The sequence below is a fragment of the Macaca nemestrina genome, unplaced genomic scaffold (genome assembly GCF_043159975.1).
Source record: "Macaca nemestrina isolate mMacNem1 unplaced genomic scaffold, mMacNem.hap1 Scaffold_515, whole genome shotgun sequence".
Classification (NCBI taxonomy): domain Eukaryota; kingdom Metazoa; phylum Chordata; class Mammalia; order Primates; family Cercopithecidae; genus Macaca; species Macaca nemestrina.
Window position 1 is genome coordinate 37,100 of NW_027257695.1, and position 25,117 is coordinate 62,216.

General features: G+C 46.2%; 2 protein-coding genes across 2 annotated transcripts; both read right to left on the reverse strand.

Moving 5' to 3' along the window:
• Positions 1 to 4,355: 4,355 nt before the first annotated feature.
• Positions 4,356 to 6,076, reverse strand: LOC139361477 (40-kDa huntingtin-associated protein). The gene has a single exon (XM_071090065.1). The coding sequence runs from the start codon at positions 6,047 to 6,049 to the stop codon at positions 4,931 to 4,933; it is 1,119 nt and encodes a 372-aa protein (XP_070946166.1). The 5' UTR covers positions 6,050 to 6,076; the 3' UTR covers positions 4,356 to 4,930.
• An 875-nt stretch (positions 6,077 to 6,951) lies between these two features.
• Positions 6,952 to 7,497, reverse strand: LOC139361472 (histone H2A-Bbd type 2/3-like). Its single transcript, XM_071090060.1, has one exon. The coding sequence runs from the start codon at positions 7,468 to 7,470 to the stop codon at positions 7,123 to 7,125; it is 348 nt and encodes a 115-aa protein (XP_070946161.1). The 5' UTR covers positions 7,471 to 7,497; the 3' UTR covers positions 6,952 to 7,122.
• Positions 7,498 to 25,117: the final 17,620 nt, after the last annotated feature.

Consider the following 25,117-nt stretch of genomic DNA (forward strand, 5'->3'; position numbering starts at 1 on the left):
GGAACATGCCCACTTTCACCACTTCTATTCAACATAGTACTGGAAGTCCTAGTCAGAGCAATCAAGCAAGAGAGAGAAATAAGGGTCATCCAAATTTAAAAAGAAAAAGTCAAATTATCACTGTTTCTTAATGATACGGCCATATACCTAGAAGACTCCTCCAAAAGACACCTAGATTTGATAAACAAGTTCAGTAAAGTCTCAGGTTACAAAATCAATGTACAAAAATTGGTAGCACTACTATACACCAACAATTACCAAGCTGAAAATCAAATAAAAAACTCAATCTCTTTTACAACAGCTGCAAAACATTTAATACCTAGGAATATACTTAACCATTTAATACCTAGGAATATACTTAACCAAAGAGGTGAAAAATCTCTACCAGGAGAATTACAAAACACTGGTGAAAGAAATCACAGATGACACAAACAAATGGAAACACATCCTATGCTCATGGATTTGAAGAATCAATATTGTGAAAATGACCATACTGCCCGAAGGAATCTAGAGATTCAGTGCAATTCCCATCAAAATGCTAACATTGCTTTTCAAAGATTTAGAAAAAAACAATCCTAAAATTCATATGGAACCAAAAAAGAGCCCAAATAGCCAGAGCAATCATAATTAAAAATTAAAATATGGAGGCATGACATTCCTGGACTTCAATTTATAATACAAGGCTATAGTTACTAAAACAGTATGGAACTGGTATAAAAGTAGGCACATAGAACAATGGGACAGAACAGAGAACCCAGAAATAAAGCCAAATATTTACAACGAGCTAATCCTCAAAAAAGCATACAAAAACATAAATTGGGGAAAGGACACTCGATTTAATACATGGTGCTAGGAAAACTGGCTAGCCACATGTAGAAGGATGAAACTGGATCTGTATTTTTCACCTTATACAAAAATCAATTCAAGATGGAAAAAAGACTTAAATTTAAGACCTGTAACCATACAAATTATAAAAGATAACCTTAAAAAATGTCTCTGGATATTGGCCTAGAGAAAGAATTCACGACTAAAAACCCCAAAAGCAAATGCAACAGAAACAAAAATAAATGGGACCTAATTAAACTAAAACACTATGCACAGCAAAAGAAATAATCATCAGAGTAAACAGATAACCCACAGAATGGGAGGAAATATTTGCAAATTATGCAGCCAACAAAGGACTAGTATATAGAATCTATAATGAATGCAACAAATCAGCAAGAAAAAAATGAAAATAATCCCATCAAAGAGTAAGCAAATAACATGAATAAACATTCATCAAAAGAAGATACACAAATGGCCACAAAACATATGAAAAAATACTCAACATCACTAATCATCAGGGAAATGCGCATTAAAACCACAATGAGATACCACCTTACTCCTGCAAGAATGGCCATTATTAAAAAGTCAAAAAAGCAGTAGACGTTGGCGTGGATGTGGTGAAAAGGGATGGTGCATACACTGCTAGGTGGGAATGTATAACCTCTATGGGAAATAGTATGGAGATTCCTTAAAGAACTAAAAGTAGATCTACCACGTGATCCAGCAATCCCACTACCGGGTATCTGCCCAAAGGAAAAAAAGTCATTATATGAAAAAGACACATGCACACATGTGTTTATTTCAGCACAATTCACAAATGCAAAGATATGGAACGAACCTAAGCACCAATCAACCAATGAGTAGATACAGAAAATGTGGTATGTATACACCATGGAGAACTACTCAGCCATAAAGAGGAACAGAATAATGTCATTTGCAGCAACTCGGATGGAGCTGGAGGCCATTATTCTAAGCGGAGGAACTCAGGAATGGAAGACCAAATTACCCTATGTTCTCACCCGTAAGTGGGAGCTAAGCTATGAGAATGCAAAGACATAGAGAGTGAAATAACGGACTCTGGAAACACAGAAGGGGGAGAGTGTGAGGGTATGGGATTAAAAAAACTACATATTGGGTACAATGTACACTACTCGGGTGATGAGTGCACTAAAATCTCAGAATTTACCACTATAGAATTCATCCATTTAACCAAAAACCACTTGTAAGACAAAAGTTATTGAAATTAAAAAAAAAAAAAAAATTAAACAGTTATTGAGCAACTACTATGTTCTGGGTTCTAATTCAGGGGTGGGCAAACTATAGCCCCAGAATTTGGCCCACAGCCTGCTTTTGTACGGACTGAGAGTTAAGAATAGTTTTTACACGTTTAAAGGATTGCAAAGACAAACATACAAAGAAACAAAGAAGACTGTGCAACAGAGATCATCTGCGGTCTGTAAAGACTAACACATTTCTATCTGGCCCTTGACAGAAAGAGTCTGTGGGCTGCTGGTCTCCTCTAACGGTGATAGAGATGCCTACACGGTTAACATTAATCCTTGGCACCAGAATCCTCAGCACCTAGGAACCAGATCTTGCCTAATACACTAATTTCAGTCTTGATCACCTTCCTCCGGCGTAGCGGTTCTCAAACGTCTTTGTCTTTGTGCTATTCGCGTATAAAATATTCTTTCATAAGCAACACTTCTCCTTTTAGGAGTGCCTCATAATGGGGAGAAGGGGAACCCCAACACCCTTTAAGGGTTCACTGCTTCGCTGCCACCATTTCCGACGGTTTACACTGTTTTAAATGTGGATCTGGAATTGTTTTCAAGTTAAAAAGCAAAGGAATCATGTCCTCTGAAAATATTTGCTTTTGGCATGCTATAAATCAGTGTTGACTTTTGATATTGATGTGGTACATTAGGAGGGAATTCTCAAAAATGCTGAAATCTGGCCCCGGCCCAGTTATCACTGCTCTTAAGTTTCTGAGGGAGATACATGAATGAGCCCACGGCAAATGGAAAATGAGGAGTTTCAGTGTTTCCTAGAATTATGCTCAGCTACCCAGTACCTGACTGTCTGGTTATCCTTCCCTTCACCTCCCTGATGCAAGGAGTTTGGACCAGAGGCCTAAGGGGGCTTCTCCTGAAGCCCAAATCCCAAACTGGTCACCAGTCATGCTCCGTAACTCCTAAACCTGACAATAAGCCAGCCGGCCAGGTCTGCAGCCCGGGTTAAGAGGAGCATACCAGGAAACAGCCAAAGAGCAAAGGACCATGAGCCCTTCAACCGCTTTTACAATAATTTGGGCTAGGCGTTCAGGGCTCCGTAGGACCCTTCCTGGCAGCCAAGTGAGAGTGAGAGAAAGAGGAATGACGGTGCTTCCCGTTACTTCCACACTGTTGAAATAGAAGTAGAAGCAGAAAAGAACACCCTACAAGTCCCACCCATTTTGAGGCACTCAACTCACAGTGACAACCCTCCACACCTCTCCCCCGCAAAAAGACGCATAACAAAAACACCTACTCCAAACTGTGTCCTTATATCTCAGCCCTGAAGATCAGTATTGTGTGCCACTTCGGCCCAAAGGATGCATTTCCCCAGGGTTGAAAGTCTGAGAAAGAGGCTATATTCCGAAGGGTTCTTGGTGTCACCATCAAAAGGATCAAAAAGACGCAATAAATAAGAAAACAGCTTAGTTGGGTTGCATGCTCCATTTGAGCCAGTAAGCCTTGGAAACTTAAGTGTTTTCAAATGGAACGCCATCCTGCTTTTGGGGAACACGGAGGCTGCCTTGCAGTCACATGATCGCACACCACCAAAGGGCCACGCACTCTGATTTCACCCACTTAACTAAAAGTTGCAGCAAAATCCCTATTACAGGCCAGGCGTGGTGGCTCATGCCTGTAATCCCAGCACTTTGGGACCCCGAGGAGGGTGGCTCATTTGAGGTCAGGAGTTGGAGACCAGCTTGGCCAACATGGTGAGACCCCGTCTCTATTAAAAATACAAAAATTAGCCTAGCATGGTGGTGCGCGCCTGTAATCCCAGGTACTCTGGAGGCCGAGGTAGGAGAATCGCTTGAACCCAGGAGGCGGAGGTTGCAGTGAGCCGAGATCACGCCACTGTGCTCCAGCCTGGGTGACAGAGTGAGACTCCATCTCGGGGATGGGGGGCGGGGGGAATCCCTATTACAAATAAAAGCTGTTGTGATCCACACTGCATATACCTCTGGGAAAAGAACCGGAACCGTGAATTCCAATGCAAATTGATGCATCGGCACCGGACCCGCTGCATTGGACACGTTTGCATTGCAGTCACCCCAGTACGGAGCACATCACAGATGATCTCTGCAGGTTCGTTGCCCTGGGGCAGGTTCGTTGCCCACATAGGAGGCAGGCATAGTGCAAATTTCAAAGGAACGAACACATCCTGGAGCCCAAAGAGCTATCTGGTTCTGCTTCTGGCCTCCTGACAAGTAGGGAAGAGAGTCACATTTTATAGACGAGGGACACCAAAACCACACATGAGGAGTGCAAGAGTAGCTTTATCATGGATTTAGGGCTGTGGTTACAAGGAAGCTGTAAGGAATAAAATGACTCCCCTGCCACGAAGACGTACTGTGCCGACGAGTGGAAGGAGAAATGTGGCCATTACAAAGACACAGAAATACGTTCAGAAATGAGGGGCAGGATGAAATCATCGAGGGTAGGTATTTAGAGGGAGAGTGCCGTGCAAAATAAAATCCTCACTATGAAACAAAGGCGGAGGCAGGAGGCTGCGTTGGGTGGAAGAAGCAGAGGAAGGAGACGAAAGGGACTGTCATTTTCATGTCGTGGCTTTTTAGAAGATGGCGGTGTCCTCTACTCTGATTCTATCAAAGTGTGTTCTTGGGATGCAGGTAACGTTCAGCCAACGAAATAATTCCTATGGCGGCAACAGGAATAACAAAACGCAGAAGCGGGAACGATGTCTTTTTTATTCCTCCCCAGGTGCAAACGTGGATGTGTGAGGTTTGGTAACAGGCAAAGTCATCTGGTTCACGTGACTGATGGGAATCCCCTGCGGTCTGGGCAAAAAGTCACTGGGTGAATGGGATGGATCAGACTCCCTGTCCTGAGGGGGAGACGGTTTCTTGCAGAACGAGGTGAAGGAGGTGGTTCTGCTCAGCAGTCAACAGTGGCCACATCTCCACCTGCAGCGACTTGATGGCTTCCGTGTCCTTTTCGTGGGCAGCCATGACCAAAGACTGGAGCAGCAGAAAGAGCTCCTCGGGAAGCTGGCCGCTGCTCTCCTGCCCGTGGCTGTCAAAAGCCTCCCAGGAGTACTTCTCCAGGGTCTGGGCGTGCTCCGGCAGCAGCTTGGCCGGCGGTGGTTGTAGGAGGAGCAGCAGCAGCACGCGGGACACCTCGCAGCGGACCAGCACGTCCGAGAAGGCGCCCAGGGCGGCGGGAGAGGGCGCCGCCGAGCCGGAGTTTGGAGGAAGCAGCGCGGCCGGTAGGGCGGGGGTCGCCCCGGTCCCGGGCCCGGGCTGGGGCCCCGGCGGCGGGGGCGGCGGCAGTGACTGCACCGGGTGGCTGCCGTGCTCCCGCGCCAGGCGCTGCATGCGCGTGAAGACCGCCAGGGCGCCGGTGTAGTCGCGCGCCAGCAGCTGGCAGGAGGCGGCCTCGCCCAGCGCCTGCAGCGCGGCCAGGGGCAGCTGGGGCAGCTGGAGCTGGGCGGCGCGCTGGAAGTGACCGGCGGCGGCGGCCGGCTGGCCCAGGTCGCGCAGGGCGGCGGCCAGCTCGAGGCAGAGGGCGGCGGCGGCGGCCGGCTGGCCCAGCTCGAGGTGCAGACGCACCGCGGCGCCCAGGGCGCTGGCGGCGGCCTGCAGCGGCTCCCCGTAGGCGGCGGGGCAGACCAGGCGCTGGCGCGCGTCGCGCTCCTGCCGCAGGAAGAGGCGGGCGGCCTCGGTGAGGGCCAGCGCCTCCCCGGGCCCGTGGAAGAGCGCCTGCTGGCAGCGCGCCACCGCCAGCTGGCACCAGGCCGCGTACGGCAGACACTCCTGGGCGCGCAGCTCCCGGCCCAGCTGTCCGAACTGCTCGCCGGCCTCCGCCACGTTCGGCTTCCGCAGGAACCGCTTCTTCAACTTGTTCGATACCAGCCGGTAGCGGGCCAGGAAGTCCCCGGCCTCGGGTCCCGGGCCGGCGCCGCCGCCCAGGCCGGCCGCCGCCGCCGCCATGCTCGCCGCCCCAGGCACTTCCGGACGCGCTGCCGCAGCTGGCGGACGGGCGGGACGGGGCGGGGCGGGGCGGGGCGACGTGCCCTGCGTCCCCCTTGGCGGGCTGCCGGCGTGCCGGCGCCCGCTCCCCAGCCCGAGCGTGCCCCTTGCCCTGGTGATGTGCAAAGAGCGGGATCGGAGGCGGGGCCTGGCCGGGCTGTGAGCGGCGCATGCAAATCCAGGGTCTCGGGGATGCGGAGCCAAGACCCTGGGAAGGTACGCGGGGCCTGGCCGGGCGCCAGCTGCTGCTAGCTCGGCTGCAATGCAGATGGTCTCGCTTGCTGAAGGCCTCCCACAGCCTCTCCATCTGAACATGACCCAAACTAAACTCGTGACCCTAATTCCGTGTCCGTGCATTTCTCGACTGTTTTCCCCCCACCGCTCACTCCTCCATCTTCCTGTCCAGGGCCCCTTGCCAAGCGCCGGGTCCACCTCTCCGTCCCCAGCCCGGTTGCCTTTAGGAGTCCATCCTGTCGCAAGGCTGCAGTCATGGTCTTGAGGCCCACCCGCCCCAACGAACGCCATCATGCTGAGGACTTTCCCGGGCAGGCCCTGACTTGCTCGGAACCAGCGGGGGTGTCCCCTTCCCACCCAGGGCCAGTCCCCTGCACTGTCACCGGGAGGGACCGCTCCTCTGTGCCATCCCTGACTCCCACCCAACCCCAGACCCCCACCACCTCTCCATCCCTCCAGCTGTGGAGGTCTCACAACCCCCCACCCCACTCACCGCCCACGCCCCCAACACACCCCATGTCACCGCCCAGCCCCCCCCCACCCCATGTCACCACCCACCCCCCCCACCCATCTCACCGCCCACGCCCCCCCCACCCCAAGGCAAAGTGACTGAAGCAGGCAGGTGGGTTCCTTTAAACATTTTATTGACAGAATTAATGAAGACCCAAGACTTTGGGGCCCGGGTGGTGGGGGTTGATTTAAGGCCGGGGGTTCGGGCCGGGGGATTTGAGGCCGGGGAGTTTGGGGCTGGGTGGGTGGACGAGTGGACCTGCCAGGTCCCAGGGGCCGGGCGTCAGAAGCTAGTCCCCGCCGGGGGCCACTTGAGAGATGGTGGTTGTGTCAAAAAGGGTGCTCAGCAGCCTGTTGTTGTGAACCGCCATGTCCAGCAGCAGTGGAGTGATGTTCCTCTCTCCGTTGTTCTGGGCCTCGTTGCCCGCCAGCTCCAGGACCTTGGCCGTCAGGTACTCGATCACCGCAGCGAGGTAGACCGGCGCCGTGGGACTCAGGCGCTGAGCGTAGTGGCCCTCCCGTAGACCGCGCTCCACCTGGCTCACCGAAAACGAAAGCTCCGCTCGGACGGTGCGAGAGCGGGTCCGCCCCCGGCCACCAGCCCTGGAGGACCGGCGATGGCTCCTCCTCTCCGACATGCTGGGCGTTGAGTGTGCTATCTCGGCTTGCCCTAGCTAGACAAGATGGCTCTCAAGATGACAGTTACCGCGTCCAGTACTGTGTATCCTAGCGACCAGGGCCCAGCCCCTCATTGGCTGGGGAGCCGAAACCAATGGGCACGCACGTCCGGTGAGGGGCACGCACGCGGTGAGGGGCACGCACGCGGTGAGGGGCACGCACGTCCGGTGAGGGGCACGCACGTCCGGTGAGGGGCACGCACGTCCGGTGACGGGCACGCACGTCCGGTGAGGGGCACGCACGTCCGGTGAGGGGCACGCACGTCCGGTGAGGGGCACGCACGCGGTGACGGGCACGCACGCGGTGACGGCCTCACAAGGGACACGTCCATCAGGTGACCTCAGCGCTTTCCCATTGGCCTCGAGGGAGCAGGCCTGGGCCTAGAAGTGACTGGAGGGCCATGGTGGGGGGAGGGGAATCCCGCTCGTGACCCTCTCTCTGCCAGTGGGGACTCTCCCTTTCTACTGGATGGGAACATTGTGGGAAAGACAGAGGGGTGGGCGAGGGGAGAGTGGGTACCACGCCTTCACAATGTTGCACATCCGTCACAACCACCTAGTTCCAAAACATTTTCGACACCCTCAAAAGAAACTGAAACCCCTGCACCTATAAGCAGTCACTTGCCACACGCCTCCTTCCACGCCGCCACTACCAACCCCCACACCCCGCCACACACAGCCCTCTCCCCCCGCCCATACGCACGTTCCCGATAGTCCCTGGCAACCACTTGTCAATCTGCTTTCTGTCGGTAGAGGTTAGCCTGTTTTGGAGATTTCCTATAGATGGAATCGTACGACCAAATGTGAGGCCTTGTGTGTCTGGCTGCTTTCACTTAGCATAATGGTTTCATCAGGGTTCATCCATGTTATTCACTGCTAGAGTATGGAAATACCACTGATTGTTGCAGATTGATCTTGGGTACTGCAGCTTTGCTGAGCATACTCAGATAGGGTTGGCGTATTAGTCCGTTTCTACACTGCTATAAAGAACTGCCTGAGAATGAGTAATTCATAAAGAAAAGAGGTTGAATTGCCTCATGGTTCTGCAGGCTGGACAGGCTTCTGCTTCTGGGCAGGCCTCAGGAAACGTGCAATCATGGCGGAAGGCGAAGGGGAAGCAAGCACCTTCTTCACATATTGGAGCAGGAGGAAGAGAGAGAGAACGTGCGCGAAGGGGGAAGGGCTGCACATTTTCAAACGATCAGATCTTGTGAGAACTCTATCACAAGAATGGCAAGGGGGAAGTCCGCCCCCGTGATTCTGTCACCTCCCACCAGGCCCCTCCTTCAACAGGTGGGGATTACAATTCGACATGAGATTTGGGTGGGGACGCAGAGCCAAACCATCTCGGGTTTTTCTTTTTTTTCCTTTTGATGGACTCTTTAGTGTCCTCTATATAAGAACATGCCATCTATGCACGTATGAATAGAGATGGTTTTACTTGTTCCTTTCCAATCTGGATGCCTTTTATTTCTTTTTCTCGACTAATTGCCCAGACTAGAACTTTGAGTACGATGTTGAATTAGAAGTGGCAAGAGAAGACATCCTTTTCTCATTCCTGATCTTAGGGGGAAGTCAACCAGTCTTTCGCCATTAAGTATGATATTATCTCTGGGTTTTTCATGGATGCCCTCTACCAGGTTGAAGAAGTTTCTTTCTATTCCTGGTTTGTTGAATGTACTTTCATGAAAGGGTATTGCGTTTTGTCAGATGATCCTTTTTGTACATGATTAAGATGACCATGAGTCTCCCCCCCCCCCCCGCGCCCCCCGCCGCTCCACCATGCATTCTGTTAATACGGTGTATTATATAAGTTGATTTTCACATGTTGAACCAACCATTAATATGGTGTATTATATAAACTGATTTTCACATGTTGAACCAACCTTACATTTGTGGGATAAATCCTGTTTGGTCATAGTGTATAAAGAGTGGTCAATAAACATTTCGTTGAAAGAATAGGAGTGGATCTGGCAAGCTTCTTGGAGGACAGTGCGTGTGTTAAAGAATCTGTAGCATGATGAGAAGCCAAGGCACTGGTGGGAGGAGGGGAGTTGCAACCAATTCATTAAGGCTGGAGAGTAGGATGCCAGTGGAGTAGTAGTGGTTGATGTGGCTGGGAAAGAGGTAGGCAGGAGCCAAGACATGGAGGCTCTATTATACCATGCTCAGGGTTTAGAATACCCTGTAGGCTACACTGAACCCACTGTGGTCTTTCAGCTTGGGAGTGACATGGTCTGATTTGCCTCTAGAAGGATCACTCTGGAAGCTGCATGGAGAATTGAACAGAGAGGATTGTGTGTGGAGAATAGAACAGAGAGGACTGAGATTGGAATTAGAAAGCTGCTGTATTATACCAGTCTAGAAATGACAGATATCTCAACTAAGACAATGGCATTGGTAGATAAGATTAGGGGACAGAGTCCATGCAAAGTTTAGGTAGTAAAATGGCACACAGTAGGCACTCACTACATATTACTCATACTGGCGAACCTAGCTGGAGACATGATAATTCATTGTCTCATTCTTCAAAAAATATTGAAGGGTAGCGCCAGGCATACTGTGTTAAGCATTGAGACAACACCAACGAGAAATATAGATCAGATCCCTGCCTGCAGTCTGGTGGAACATACAGACAAGGAACCAGTGTATAATTATAACACTATACTGTGATAAGTGCTATGAGAGGGGAAGTTCAAGGTGCTGGTTATAGTTTGGTTTGTTTGACCCCTCCAAATCTCATGTGGAAATTTGAAACCAGTGTTGGAAGGTGCGGTCTAATGGAAGGTGTTTGGGTCACGGGGTGGATCCTTCATGAATGGCTTGGTGCCAGCCTCACAGTAATGAGTGAGTTCTCACTTGATTCATTCCCACAAGAGCTGGTTGTTAAAAAGAGTGTAGCACCTCCCCCTCCCCCCGCAACCTTGATTCCTCTCTCACCATGTGATCTCTGCACTTGTCGGCTCCCCTTCACCTTCTGCCACGAGTGGAAGCAGCCTGAGACCCTCACCAGAAACCAAGCAGATGCCAGCACCATGTTTCCTATACAGCCTGCAGAATCATGAGCCAGATAAACCTCTTTTCTTTATAAATTACCCAGCCCCTCAGGTATTCCTTTATAGCAACACTGATGGACTAAGAAATTGCTGTAGGAACACATAAGAGGAGTAATTTACACAGACTTTTGGGATTGGGGAAATGTTCCTGGAGAAATGGTGTCCAATATGAAGCTTGAAGAATGAGTACAAGTTAGCCAATTGGAAAAGTGGGGCATTGGTTGGCAGGGAAGGGGCATGGCGATGGGGAAGTGAAAAAGCTCTAGTATGACTCCACAGGGGTAGAGTGAGCTGACTACAGACTTTGGAGTCATTCCTGGACAAATGGGATGAAGGAGGAGGTCTGCGTATGGGTAGGAAGATGAGTTCAGTCTCGAGCATGTGAAATTTCAAATGCTTGTGGGATATCCATATGGAGATGAAGGATATTTGGCTTAGGAGTTCAGGAGTGAAGTTAATACTGAAAATATAGATTTGCGACTCATCAGGGTAGTTCTTGAAGCCATGAATGTAGTTGAGACCATTCAGAGAGAGCACATAGAATATATAAGGGGACCAAGGACAACTTCTTTTAAGGGGCAAGCAAAAGAGGAACATCATTGGAAGAAGACTAGAGGAGTGTCTCCACAGATAAAGTTGGTGTGGGGCGGGTGGAGGGGGGGGCATGCTGAAAGATAATCAAGCCAGAAAGAGATGAGAGCAAAGGTTCAGAAGGAAGCCAGAGGAACTGAACAAGAAGTGACAAACTCAGAAACACTTGCTGAGTTCCAAAATGATAAGCATTAAAACCTGTTCACTGAATTAAGCAATGCAAGTGTTGCTGGGGGCCTTGGCAAGAGCAATTTCAATGGAGGGGTTGGAGGCAGAAACTAGACCAGACTTGTACTAGGAGCTCGTGAGAAATTCCAAGACATATCTTCCCAATACTGGGCAGCATGATAAATGTCCACATTAGAGAGAACTGGTGAGCAGGCCATGCTCAGCCAAGGCATTTTACATGCCTAATGGAATCTTGCGTAGAAACCTTCTCCAAGCGTAGAGGTAAGGGTAGGTCTGATGGCAACAATTTCACTTACTTTTCCTTCGTCTGCGAATGTCTTGATTTCCCCTGCATTCCTGAAGGTAATTTCACTTTGTAGACAGGGTTGCAGTTCTTTTGTTTCGCCACTGAGAAGTGTTATGCCGCTTCCTCTGGCCTCCATGGTTTCTAATGAGAAATATATTGCCATTCTACTTGCTTTTGCCATATAGGTGAGGTTTCCTTTCTCTCTCTCTCTCTCTCTCTCTCTCTCTCTCTCTCTCTCTCTCTCTCTCTCTCTCTCTCTCTCTCTGCTTTTGAGACATTTTTCCTAGGTCTTTAGTTTTCAGAAGTTTGACTGGGATGCTTCTTAGTGTAAGTTCCTTTAAGATTATTCTGTTTGGGGTTCACTCAGCTTCTTAAATGTATAGGTGTGTGTCTTTTGCCATATTTAGAATCTTCCAGCCATTATTTATTTGAATACTTTTTCAGTCCCACCCCCTTCCTCCTTTCCTTCTGGCACTACGATGACACAAAAGTTAGCTCTTTTGTCATATTCCCACAGATCCCCAAGTTTCCACTCATTTTTTCCCCCAGTCACTTAGGCTCAGGCCACATGTTCTGACTGGGGGTTTTAATGTTAGTTCCACTTCAAAGCCTTTCCAATGGTATTTGGTTCTGTTAAGCATGATCAGCAGTCTTGGAGCTGGCGAAGTCTATATCCCTTACTCAGTACAGTTCTCGAAGTCCTTTGTATGTTGTATAGGATCACATCTGTACATACACAGCTTGGGGGTAAGCCCAGAAGTTCATACACAGCTTCATGGGTTTACTTTCCCAAGCACTTCCTCCCTCCCTGCAATCTCCCCAGCACTTTCTGGTTCCCTCAGCTTCCCCTTTTTAACCTTCTAGCCAGAAAGCTGTTGCTATTGCTTTAGGTACTCTTCTCTGCCACACACTTCCTGTGCCTTTGCCTTCCTCTGGTGTCATTCAGCAGGAAGACCAAAGAGAGAAAAAAGAAGGCATGGGCACCCTCTTGGGACCTACAATCAGGGAGGAAGGTTACTTTCCTTCAGAGTTTTAATCACCTGAAGGCCCTGGCGGCTGCCACTGTCACTGTCTCTACCTCTGACACCACCACTGCTGCCACAGGATTGCCTGTGGGCTAGAACATGAAAGTACGAAGAAAAGAAGAAAGAAAAACCGGGGATCCCCTTAACTATCGCTGAGGGTTGGTATTCCCTTTTCCCTCTTCTCAAGTCAGAACCAGAGCTCTCTCTGTTCACACCACTGTCTACTTCTAACTTGCAGGCTACATTGAGCCAAGGATACTAAAGGGGGAAAATGTCAAATTCACTGCTCTTTCAGTGGTGCTTCAAGTTGTATGTAGTCTTTCCCCAGTCTGCCTCCTTCCATATACTTTTCAGAGTCTTCAAATAGCTGGCCCATGCACTGTGTCCACATTTTATAGCTGCATTCAGTAGAGTGTGCATGCTTCATCTCGCCCAGGAGCAGAAACATTCTGGAGATGTTACATTTTACTTTTATATTTAAGTGGAACAAATTTGTTCCCTTGTAAGTAACTGATTTTGTGTGTGTGTGTGTGTGTGTGTGTGTGTGTGTGTGTGTGTGTGCGCGCGCGCGCATGCGCGCGCTTAGGTGCAGAAAAAAATTCTTTGATTTTGAAGTACCATAACACAACTAGAATATATCTCAATATTGATTGTCCTGCATCAATTTTTCCTGGTAGAGACTTTGTCCTTTTGAGGAGCAGGTTCAATTCTTCCTTTATTTCTGGAAACTTTTCACATACGGCATCTGTGGATATTTTTCTATTCCATTTATTAGGCTCTTTACTTAAGGCATGTAAATTATCGTAATGTTGGATAAGCATTAGCGTGACCACCTAAAGTTCTTCCTCCATGCGCTTGTTTTGATTTGTATGCATATCTCTTCTGCATCTTGCTCTTCCTAATTTACTTCTTTGATCCACCATGTGGTTCTTTGGGTTCTCGGTTTCTTTTCTGAGCTCAGTAATCTCCTTTTTAAAAAAAAAATCAAATTTGGTTACCAATCATCTGGTCTTTGAAACTTTGTTAAGTTGAAATCGTATTTTACATGGCTTAGAGAAGTCTAGGGTTAGTTGCATCTGTTCCTTGTTTTATGCATTCTTCCAGTCTGTGATGGTTATCTGTCTTTTGTATACTATGATGATTTCTTTCCTACTCTTCTTTCTTTCTTTCTTTCTTTCTTTCTTTCTTTTCTTTCTTTCTTTCTTTCTTCTTTCTTTCTCTCTCTCTCTCATTCTCTCTCTTTCCTTATTTCTTTTCTTCTTTTTCTTCCTTCCCTCCTCCCCTCTTCTCTTTTTCCCTCCTTTCTTCCTTCTTTTTTCCTTCCTTCCTCCCTCCCTCCCTCTCTCTCTCCTTTTCCCTCTCCCTCTCTATCCCTGTAGATTGTTAGCATCATTGCTAAACCATCTATTTTTATTTCAATTATGGAAAACTGTCAGACTTTCTATTTGCTCTAACATTCTGAGGGTGATAATTTGAGGGCAGGCGGGATGTTGATTTCAATCTACCTTTTTTTCTAAGATCTTGCTAAATATCGTCTATCATGCTCCACTCCATCCATGCAAGGGTGTGTCTTACTCTGAGGGTTTTGTTTTGTTTGCCCAACTCAGCACAGTGTCTTGGAAAATGGAAAGAATTGGGAGCCTTCCTACCGCTGGTGAAATCTAGGAGTGGCAATTGAGGGCTTCTATTCACAAAGGTATTTACTTAATTTTTTTTCTGCTTATTCTCTCAGTCCATTTCTCCTCAAGTCAGAGAGCCTTACATCCCATTCTCAGGATCTAACTGGCTCACATTGTTTTTCCTCAGTATTGCTTCCAGGGGGTGGGGACAGAATCAGAAGTGTGCTAAACCAGCCATCCTCCCCACTAGTGTGTGTGTGTGTGTGTGTGTGTATACACACACACACACATTCCTGGGAAGCCACTTTCCTCCCTCTCTCCTTCCTTCTCCTGCTTCTCCTCCTTATTCTTCTCTTCTTCTCATTCTGCTTTTTACCATTATTTATTTATTTATTTATTTTTTATTTAGTACGAGAGGGGAAGGGAGATTCTTTTATCTTTCTTCACTCTACCATCTTTTACAAATAAATTGTAACAGTACTGACTCCAAGTTAGATAAAAGCTTGCGTGCTTGAATATGATTATTGCTTTGCTTGAGTTTGTAGATTATTCACTAAAAATAGCCTCAGGAAAACAGGACCTTCAACAGAGATAAAAGAAAACACGCCAACCAGCAACTCTGGGAAGGGGCTGACCAGCCTGGTAAGAATAGGCTGACGGTGCCTGTAGAAGGTCACAAAACATTGACCAAGAAAGCAGTGATTAACTGCCCACTTGAGACTGAATATGTTTTAGAAGAATGTTTTGATCATTATTTCCCCTACTTTCCCTGAAAAACCCCTAATCCAGAGGCACAACTCAGAGAGGTGATCACTGAACTCTAGTTCACTGACTCCTCCGGGTTGCTGACTTCTCAAATAAAGCTAACTTTCCTTTCATCAAAGCTCCTCTCTTTGAGTTTTTGGCCTTCAGGTGATGAATGGCCTGGACCGGAATTCAGTTACAAAATCTCTGGTTTTGGAGGGTTATTTTTTTATTCCTGGGATATATTCTGGCTGACTTGGAGTTAGTTTTAGATAAATGTAAGCTTTCTAATGGATCTGAATCCACACTAAGGGATATGAAATTTTCAAGGTCTTTTTATTTTTAATCGCAAACACTTCATTTTATCAAATCTTAATCGTCTCCAATTTCACCACAGACAATACAAGGACCTTGTCTTACAAGTCAATGCTGTCCAGTATTTAGTTATAATTTGGTCAGTTATATGGTTTTCATGCAGTCTATTTTTTTTTTTTTTTGACTCATAGCCATGGTTACTAGTTTCTTTGTTTACCGTTCCTCTGTTGCATCTTGCTTTGTTCTTTTCGTTCAATTTCCTTTTAATGGAAGAACATCTTTAAGTCATTCTTTCAGTGAGGGTTTGTGAGTGGTCAGCCCTCTCAACCTTTGTTGAAGAATACCTTTACTGGCTGGGTGCGGTGGCTCACACCTATAATCCCAGCATTTTGGGAGACCGAGGCGGGAAGATCACGTGAGCTCAGGAGTTCGAGACCAGCCTGGGCAACATACTGAGACTTTGTCTCTACAAAATAATAAATAAATAAATAAATAAATAAATAAATAGCTGGGAGTGGTGGTGCTCACCTGTAGTCCCAGCTACTCGGGGGGGGAAAAAAAAAATTAGCCAGGCATGGAAGTGCACACCTGTAGTCCTAGCTACTAGGGAGGCTGAGGCGGGAGGATCCCTTGAGCCCAGGAGATCGCACCACTGTACCCCAACCTGGTCGACAGAGTGAGACCTTGTCTCAATAAATAAATAAATAAATAAATATTTAAAAATATATCAAAAAGAATATCTTTACTTCACTCATTCTTGAACTGTAGTTTAGTTGGGTATGACATTTCCCCCCATTCCCCGAATGCATTAGTGATATGATTCCATTTTTATTGCAGCTGGTGAAAAGTCTGCTGTCAGCTTACTATCCCTTTGATAGCACTGCCACTTTTCTTTCTAGTTGATTTTAAGATCTTTCCCCTTTTCTTTGTTGACCTGCACGGTTTCCCTGTGATTCAGTTTTATTGTTTCTTGCTGTGGCTCGTGCTTTTAGAATATGAGGAACTATGTCTGTTTTCAAATCTGAAAATTTCCAGCCAGTATCCTTTTGATTATCAGTTTACCCCTATTCTCTTTATTCTCTGATTCTGTCATTCCTATTAGAGGTTTTTTGGAGCTTTGCATCATTTCTCTGTATCTCTTAACCGTTTATACATTTGCTATCTTTTCTTGCTGCCTTCTGAATAATTTCCTTGCTTCTATCTGCCAGTTCACTAAAGCAGATGAATCTGCTTTTAAACCCATCCTCTGAGCTTTTGCTGTCACTGGAAATAATGTATTTCATTTTTGGAAGTTCTACTTGGTTCTTTAAAGAAAGAAACCGGCCTCTTCTTTTTCCATAGAATCTTGATCTTTCTCATATGTTTGGATTACTTATTATTTCTAAGTATCTTACACAAGCTTATTTTATACTCTCGGTTGGCTCTATTTTCTGAAGTTTTTGGTAGTCTAATCCTGCTCATCATTGTGTTTGCTGATACTCAATCACAGGCAACTTTTTTTTCCCTCAGGTGTTTTATAATTTTGTTCGTGAGTTCAGGGATTTGTTCAGATGACTTCATCTCTGTGACTTCAGTGAGGTTTGACTGGGGGTGTATCTCTGGCTGTTATCTTTTTGATGTTAATTTGTAAGCTTGGAGTTTTCAAGACCTAAATAAGAGGTATTAATTCCAACCCTAGCCCTACATGACAATAGCCTTAGAGTTACAAATGACCAGGGGAAGTATTTTATTTTCTCCCACCAGAACCCATGAAGAAACAAACTCTCTTGTCATCTCACCATGGTGGTGGGAAGACTTTTTTTTCCTAGTCCATCCTTTCATTGACTGTGTAGCCCTTGTGAGGCACCAAGGCTTTTCTCCTCTCCCTGGTGGTTATCGAATCCATTCCCCTACCAGCCTAACATAAATTCAAATGCCCGTTGAGCTGCTCTTTAGGTTCCTCTTTGTTTTTTGACACCTGAGGGTCAATTTCCACCGTAAGTTCATCATATGTGCATTCAAAGGAATATTTATTAAATTTTATCCTGCCTTTTAAAAGGTGCTTTGTAACAGGAGGGTTTTCAGGTTATCTAGTGTGCCCTGTTTTCAGAAATGGAAATTAATTTCCCCTTTAAAACTCCCAGAGCACTAAGAAGCTCCCACAAATTTTCTGGAAGAGGAATGTGATGGTGGGGAAGACTTTTCATGAATATGTAGCCTCAAAGAAAGATTGGTGCTTTGGGGTGCTAGACACTCAATGACAGCTTAAGACAAGTGAGGAAGGGCCTAGGAGTTGAAAGAGCCCTAATCGCTCAAAGCCACATGTCACAAGAAATTTGGGGAAGAAGAGCCACTTTATGAGCTGGTTACCTTCATGGATTTTTCTTCCCTAGGCTCAGAAGTGGAAAAATATGAAGATCCATTGCTGATGGGAATCCTTCCCTAAGCAAATGGTGGTGAGACATGGCTGCTTTTAGTGCATTTATTATATGTGACCATTTAAAAGCAGGTACTGAAGGCTGTGGAAGAGTCACAAGGTGGTACTCAAAATATGATTATATAGGTAACTGGGTGTGGCTCTTCCCTGAGGCACAAAGAACTGATTTTTGTGTACTCTTTGAAAGGAAATGTATAAAGTTGGTATTATGCTTTACTCAGAACATTTTTAAGAGGGTTGGGAGTGATGCAGTCACTTTAAAATGATATATAAGATTGAACACTCTGCTAAACTTCAGATAAGAGTATCCAGTTGCCTCTTGGACTTCCCTGCCTGGATGTTCTGTTCCACGTGTACCTCAAACTCAAATATATCCAAGACTGAAAACATCTTCTCTCCAAGCTCTCTCCTCTTCTAATATATGCCCTGTGTGAATAAGGTGTGCCCAGTTGACCAAACCAGTAACCTGGGAGTCATCTTGTCACCTTCCTCTCCCTCAACCCCTCTCTCGCAATTAATCGGACACCAAGTTCAGTGGACTCTACCTTCAAAATGCCTCTCAAATCAATCCACGTCTCTCCTTGGCATTGCTGTTGGGCAGCAGGGCCCAGGTTCCCACTCCTCTTGGAAATGACAGAGGTCTCGCCTCTTCTGCACCTTCCCCCGAGCTTGAGGAACTATCCTGTCCAGAGGAAATCCTTTCCCTTCCGTATTTCTATAGAATGCTGTCTAACACTTTGAATTCCCTTCAGGCTCTGGGTTTCAGAAATCAACACAGAAAGAATCCAGGCTATTTGTTTCCCTCCAGGATGAAGTTAGAGTCTTGAGGGCAGCAAGGAAGGCAGGCATATGCATTGTTGCAAACCTTCTCAAGTGATTCTGATGTGCAGCTCCGGTCAAGAGCCACTGCACAACGTGGTGAGCTATTTGAATACAGGGACCGTGCCTTTCAACTTGTGTTCATCAAAACACAACACAGCCAATACCTGATATAGAATCAGTGCTCAGTAAATGTTCCAGTGAATGAGTGGATACAAGAACTAAAGAATGATATGGTGCAAAGAAATGGATGAAAGGGATCTTACGAGCTACTTAGTGCAATCCCTTCGTTTTTTTCAGTTGCCATAGTGTTGGGATTGCTTGAGGCTCCTGGATGTTCACAGGATGTCATTTTTGGCAACCACAGACCACTAGTTGCCCAGCTTTTTTAGGTGTTGTGTAGCAAGGAGGGATTTCGGGTTATGTAACCTGCAATATTTCCAGGAATGGAAATTATTTCTTTTTCCTTTTATGACTCACACAACATCAGGAAATTTCCACAAAATTCCCAGAAGAAGAACATGATGGAGGAAACCACTTTCCCTATATATACATATTTTAATGGAACTGCCAGTGAAGCAGTAGATGTGGCCAGAAGACGCCACTTTCCTGGTGTCTCCTGAGAACTCTTTTCTCCCATTGGTTATTTTCACCTGCCTTCTTCTGCAGGTTCCTTTTTGTTTGGGCTCATTTTCCATTTTTCTGTCTATCTAGGTTTGTTGAAAATGCAGGAGCGAGTGCTTCCCAACCTTCCCTACTCCAAACGCCTATGCACACGCACCCACTTGCATGCGTGCACGTACACGTACACACATATACACCCACACGTACATGCGTGTGTGCACACACACTCCTGGACTCTTGAGAAACTTTCAAAAGGAACTTATAGATAGGGTGAGGACTTTTATTATTATGTATTAATTATTATTATTATTACTTATATCTGAAATATAACATTTTAGACACATGGAGGTGCTCTAACCCCCAAATTCCTGTTTGTCTCTGGAAAGGAGCAGGCAGTCCAGGATGGGCAGGGACACACAAGACAACTTATCTTTTGCCATATGCATTAGGCCTAAAGTATTTACAAAGCAAGAGAGGCAGCTGTGGCAAGGCAGAAAAATCCCGGGATTCAGAATTAAAACAGCTGGGTTAGAGTCCTGGCTCTGTCACTTGCTCTCTAACTCTCAGTTTCCTCATCTGTAAAATCGGGGCAATGGTACTACTTCATATCAATACAACTGCAGCTGCAAAAGACTGGTTTAGGCACCCTTGTTCTGAGCTCTCACAGACTCCTTGTGCTTACCTGGTGTTAACATTGGCTGTTAATACATCTGTCTCCCATGGCACAAGGAGATCTTGAGGGCAGAAATTCTATTTGTCTGGCCTCCACTGTGCCTGCCCTCAGTACACAGCAGAGCGGTCAATGAATGTTGGTTGAGTGAAGGAAGAACAATTGGACATTTGCATGTTTTTGTGTGTATAATTCCTGTTTTACTATCATCGGTAGGCTACCAGGATAGTACAAATCTATTTTTATTGTATGTAAATTTGACATATAGATATTCCAAATTAACAGGAGTTGATTCGCTCCCCATGTTACCTAACAACTACTTTTGGAAAGTTGTTAGATCCCTTTAGGAGGATATTTCAGTACATTTGCTCCCCTGGTTAGGGTTAGGGTTAGGGTTAGGGTTGTGTTCCCAGCACAAGCGTCTCCTCAGTAATAAGCCTTTACGTGTGTGCACCAGTACTTTAAAGAGGTTTTTTGTTTGTTTGTTTTGTTTTTTGTTTTGTTTTGTTTTGTTTTTTAAGGTGTTTTCGTGTACACTGACTCATATGCTCCTCACAAGAACCCCATGACATAGGCAGGAAAGGTGTTCCTGCTACCACTTGATGGATGAAGAAACCAATGTTCAGAGACGTTAATTGAGTCACTACATACCATATCAAGAGCAAGTTTGTTTCAGAGCTGGGCCTAAAACAGAATCGGGTTTCTCATTTCACAGTCTGGTGTTCTTTACGCAATCCATTTGTTCAGCCTGGTTGCATTTTGTAATGTAGCTTCAGTGATATTTTTTGCATCTCATCCTATTCCTGCTTCGCAACTGCACCTCCTACTACTTGCCTCAGCATACTCTCAATCGGGGCTTCTCAGGTGCTCAACCAGGGCCTCTCCCTCTACCCTGAACATGTCTTCTTGCAATTTCCTGCCACTGGATCTTTGCATCTGTTTTCGCCTCTTGGTGGGCACCCCCTCCCCACCCCCATGTCACTGCAGGTTGAAAGAAATCCTAGGCATCCTCTTGGTTTCAACTCAAAGACCACCTAACTTCATGAAACCTCTGCAGATGGGCCCTGCTGGATGAGATCTCTGCCCTTGAACACACAGAGCAGTCCATGTCTTGTTCTATATCCATTTCCATATCTGCTTCATTCCCTTCTCTACCGTGTCCCTTGCTCTGTGTTCTCACAGCCCTCTGTGCTCAGTTTTCACGGCACATATTGCCGTATGTTGTGAGCCTGCTTTCGCCCTGTGACTGTGAGCTCCTTGAGGACTGGAACCTTGTCTGATTCATCTCGGTATCTCCAGCACCCAGCACAGGGCCTGGAACACAGTAGTTGCTCCAAAAAATGTTGGATGAATGAGCGGATGGATGAATGAACACTACCCCACACAACGCCTTGGATAGAGTAGCTGCAAAATAATAATGGATTGAATTGAGTCTATAACCAGATCTCATTTCTTTTCATCCTATCTCAGTGCGAGATGAAGGTTCTTTATTCTGACTCAGGCTGTCACTTCCACTCCCGCTCTGGGTTCCATCCTATCCTGCCTCCCCAGGTGCCTCACTCCATCAATTACCTCTTCTCTCAAGAATCTCTAATCTCTCCGTCTTCTGTGCCTGGCTCCTTTCCTTGCAGTAACTAAAATGCTCAGGTCTCTCCTCCTACTCCAAAAATAAGTACCCTCAACTGAATGGGTGTCTTCTTCCTCACAGTATCAAACTATGTACCTCATTGGGGAGTAACCCAGCTGAGTGAGCCCTTTACTGGGGAGCCTTCAGTGTCAGTCTCCTTAGATCTTTTTCTCTCAGGTTGGTCAGATGGCTCACAGAAGACTCTTCCAGCTGCGAGAATTTTAGAGGCAGGGGCAGGGAAGAAGACTGGGGGTTCACAGCTTTCAGGACACATGCTTCCACTCAACACCCCTGTTTTCAGTACAGAACCCCAGCCCTCAACTAAGTCTGGGAACTCCCCATCCAGAGACCCTCTGCTTTACCCTCTCTAGGGAATAACACACCAGACTTCTGTCAGAGCACGGGAGGGCCAGCCCCTCACTGGCATTGACAGCAGGAGGGGATTTGGCAATGAATCTACTTCTTAAAGGAGTTTTCAAACAGCCTTCATTATTTTGATTCCCATCCCCCTTCACTTCCAGAGGGAACTCCACTTCCAGAGTTACCTTGTTACAGCCTTTGAGGATTTCTGGAGGTGGGGAGTAAATCGAGTTGGCTTTTTGCTTTTCCCACTAAGGTCTCAGAATTCCTAGTTTGTGGCCTTCTTGGATCTGCTAAGTCAGTTGCCACTCATCGTCTGTTCTTCAGCATCCAAAATTTAGTTGTTGCCTCCTTTCCTGTTCTTCAACCCTTTTTATTTCATCTTCAATCCTATCCTTCTGATCCTTTCAAAAATCATATTTGCAGCAGTTCCAGTGGGGTATTGGGAGATGGTGAAGTTAGATGTGGAAGTATGTGCTCCACCTTAACTATGCATCATCCCCTGCATGGGTGTCTGCCTGCCTGTCTCATTGATTCTACATGCCTTTGTTACCACACCACTCTCCCTAAAACTCTCCAGACTCAGCTTTTCTCATCTGGCTCTCTGACCTGCTCTCTGACCATTCTGTTCTTTCAGCTGTCAGCCTTTGGACTGCCAAAACCCCAAACTAACTTCCTATCCAGGAACCCTCAGGCCTAGAAGTTCAGCTGTCTTGCCAATATATCTGTGCTCCACAACTTACCTACTCTCTCTGACCCCTACCATTTTCACATACTTTTCCAATTCTGACTGTCATAAATTTGCTGCTTCCCTCTAAGTAGAATGTTGATTCCTGTCAAACACATAGGAATCACACAGCCCTGATTCCTCCTCTTCTCTCAAATACTGATATTGTCAACAATGATAAACAACTACTATGTACTGAGGGTTTTTTATGTGCTGCTCACACTTTATACACATGTATAGATTCATTCTTCATCATAGATTTTTCAGGTAGCTGGCATTTATTAGCCCCACTTTGCATAGGTAGAAACACAGGCTCAAGGAAGGAAAGCAGCTTCCCAAAGTCAGAGACAGAATTCAAGCCCAGATCATTCCAAGTTTGTGCCCTTCCTATGACATGACACTGCCTCAGTCAAGGCATCAGAGAGGAAGCTAGAAAGCAGATGGTGAGAGGATACTGAGTACCTGAATTGGAGGGAGTGGCCACCATCAGTGGGTAGACGATGGAGAAAGATGAGGCTAACAGAGAAAACCCTTCACTGAGTTCACAGGTTTACACAGCATTAGCCCTTGTGATCTTCAGTTGTGCAGGGCACGAATCACCATGCCTGTCTGCCCACACAGAAAGTAAGCTAGAACACCACCACTAATCTATATGATATACACCAACATGGCTTAAGATGATTTATTGCAACTGTAAAAAATGCCCCCCCCCCCATTTTTTCCAGAAAGGAAGTGTGGATTGCGTTAATCAAGCTAAAGACTTTTTTATACTGCTTTACAGTCTGACACAGAAACAGACAGTCATAAAGATAAGCCCGAATCATCAAGAAAGTGCACAGTCGTATTTTGCCAACCCAACTGAGGGAATCAGGGAAGAGTAAAATCCACATGGAAAAGGTTTCCCCTGACTTCCCATTCATGATGGTACAGTGAGTTCATGTTATGGAACGCTCACTGCTCCAAACACATGGCAATGATGGACAAAATATAAAAAGGTAAACTCAAAAAGGCATAGCCAAGACAAAACAAACAAAACAAAACAAAAACAAAAGATAATTGTCTCCATGTTGAAGTACTACACTTGTTGCTCTGGAAGCAAACCATGGTAGCCAGAAGCTAAGCTCCTGCAATGTATAGCATTTCCAAAGTACCCTGAGCAAGATGGAAGACAAAAGCTAGGCTCACGGATTAAAGCCAAGGACTAGAATGGAGCTACCCACAAACCCACCAACCCCTGACTGTAAGTCTGACAAAAAAGAACCACCGCCAAACTCTGCCAGGGTCTTTGGTTCTGATGAGCTGCAGGCTTAGGGAGGTGAGGATGCAGACATGTTCTGGCCTCGTAACTAAGAGTTGAGCTAATCCACAGCTGAGCTAAGTGAGTGGATTTCCAATATTCCCAAGAGCACCCTGGGGCCAGTGATATGGATATGTTCTATCAAAGGGTTTTGAGCCTATCAACTGACTGGTATTTTGCAAGAGAAAAAAAAAGTACTGAATAGGTTAATTTCCTTCCATTCTTGGAAGAGGCAAAATGAGAAATGATGATTTTTTTGTTTTGTTTTGTTTTGTTTTTGTTTTCGAGACATGGTCTTGCTCTGTTACCCAGGCTGGAGTGCAGTGGCGTGATCATAGCTCACAGTAGCCTCGAACTTCTGGGCTCAAGAGAGCCTCCCACCTCAGCTTCCCGAGTAGTTGGGACGGCAGGCACTCGTGACTCCACCTAACTAATTTTTCTTTTAATTCTACTTTTTGTAGAAACGGGGTCTCACTTTGCTGCCCAGGCTGGTTTCAAACTCCTGACCTCAAGCGATCCTCCTGCCTTGGCCTCCAAAAGTGCTGGGATTACAGGCGTGAGCCCTGGCACCTGGCCAGATTTTGTTTTTAAGTTTGAAATGCTTCATTTAGAGTTTATTAACCACTAAATATCTCTCTTTTTTTTTTTTTTTAACTTTTAAGTTCAGGGGTACAAGTGCAGGTTTGTTACATAGGTAAACTTGTGTCATAGGGGATTTGTTGCATAGATGATTTCATCACCCAGGCATTAAGCTTAGTACCCATTAGTTGTTTTTCTTGATCCTCTCCCTCCTCCCACCCTCTGTCCTCCAAAAGGCCCCAGTGTGTGTTGTCCCCCTCTATGTGTCCATGTGTTCTCATCATTTAGCTCTCACTTATAAGTGAGAACATGCAGTATTTGGTTTTCTGTTCCTGTGTTAGTCTGCTAAGGATAATGGCCTCCAGCTCCCTCCATGTCCCTGCAAAGAACATTATCTCATTCCTTTTTTATGGCTGCATAGTATTCCATGGTGTATATGTACCACATTATCTTTCTCCAGTCCGTCACTGATGGGGATTTTGGCTGATTCCATGTCTTTGCTATTGTGAATAGTGCTGCAATGAACATACACGTGCATGTGTCTTTGTAATAGAATGATTTTTAGTCCTTTGGGTGTAGACCCAGTAATGGGATTACTGGGTTGAATGGTATTTCTGACTTTAGGTCTTTGAGGAATCACCACACTGTCTTCCACAGTGGCTGA

What these genes read in the sequence shown, in the direction of transcription:
- LOC139361472 (XM_071090060.1), bottom strand. Translation starts at nt 7,470, where the DNA reads ATGTCGGAGAGGAGGAGCCATCGCCGGTCCTCCAGGGCTGGTGGCCGG.
- LOC139361477 (XM_071090065.1), bottom strand. Translation starts at nt 6,049, where the DNA reads ATGGCGGCGGCGGCGGCCGGCCTGGGCGGCGGCGCCGGCCCGGGACCC.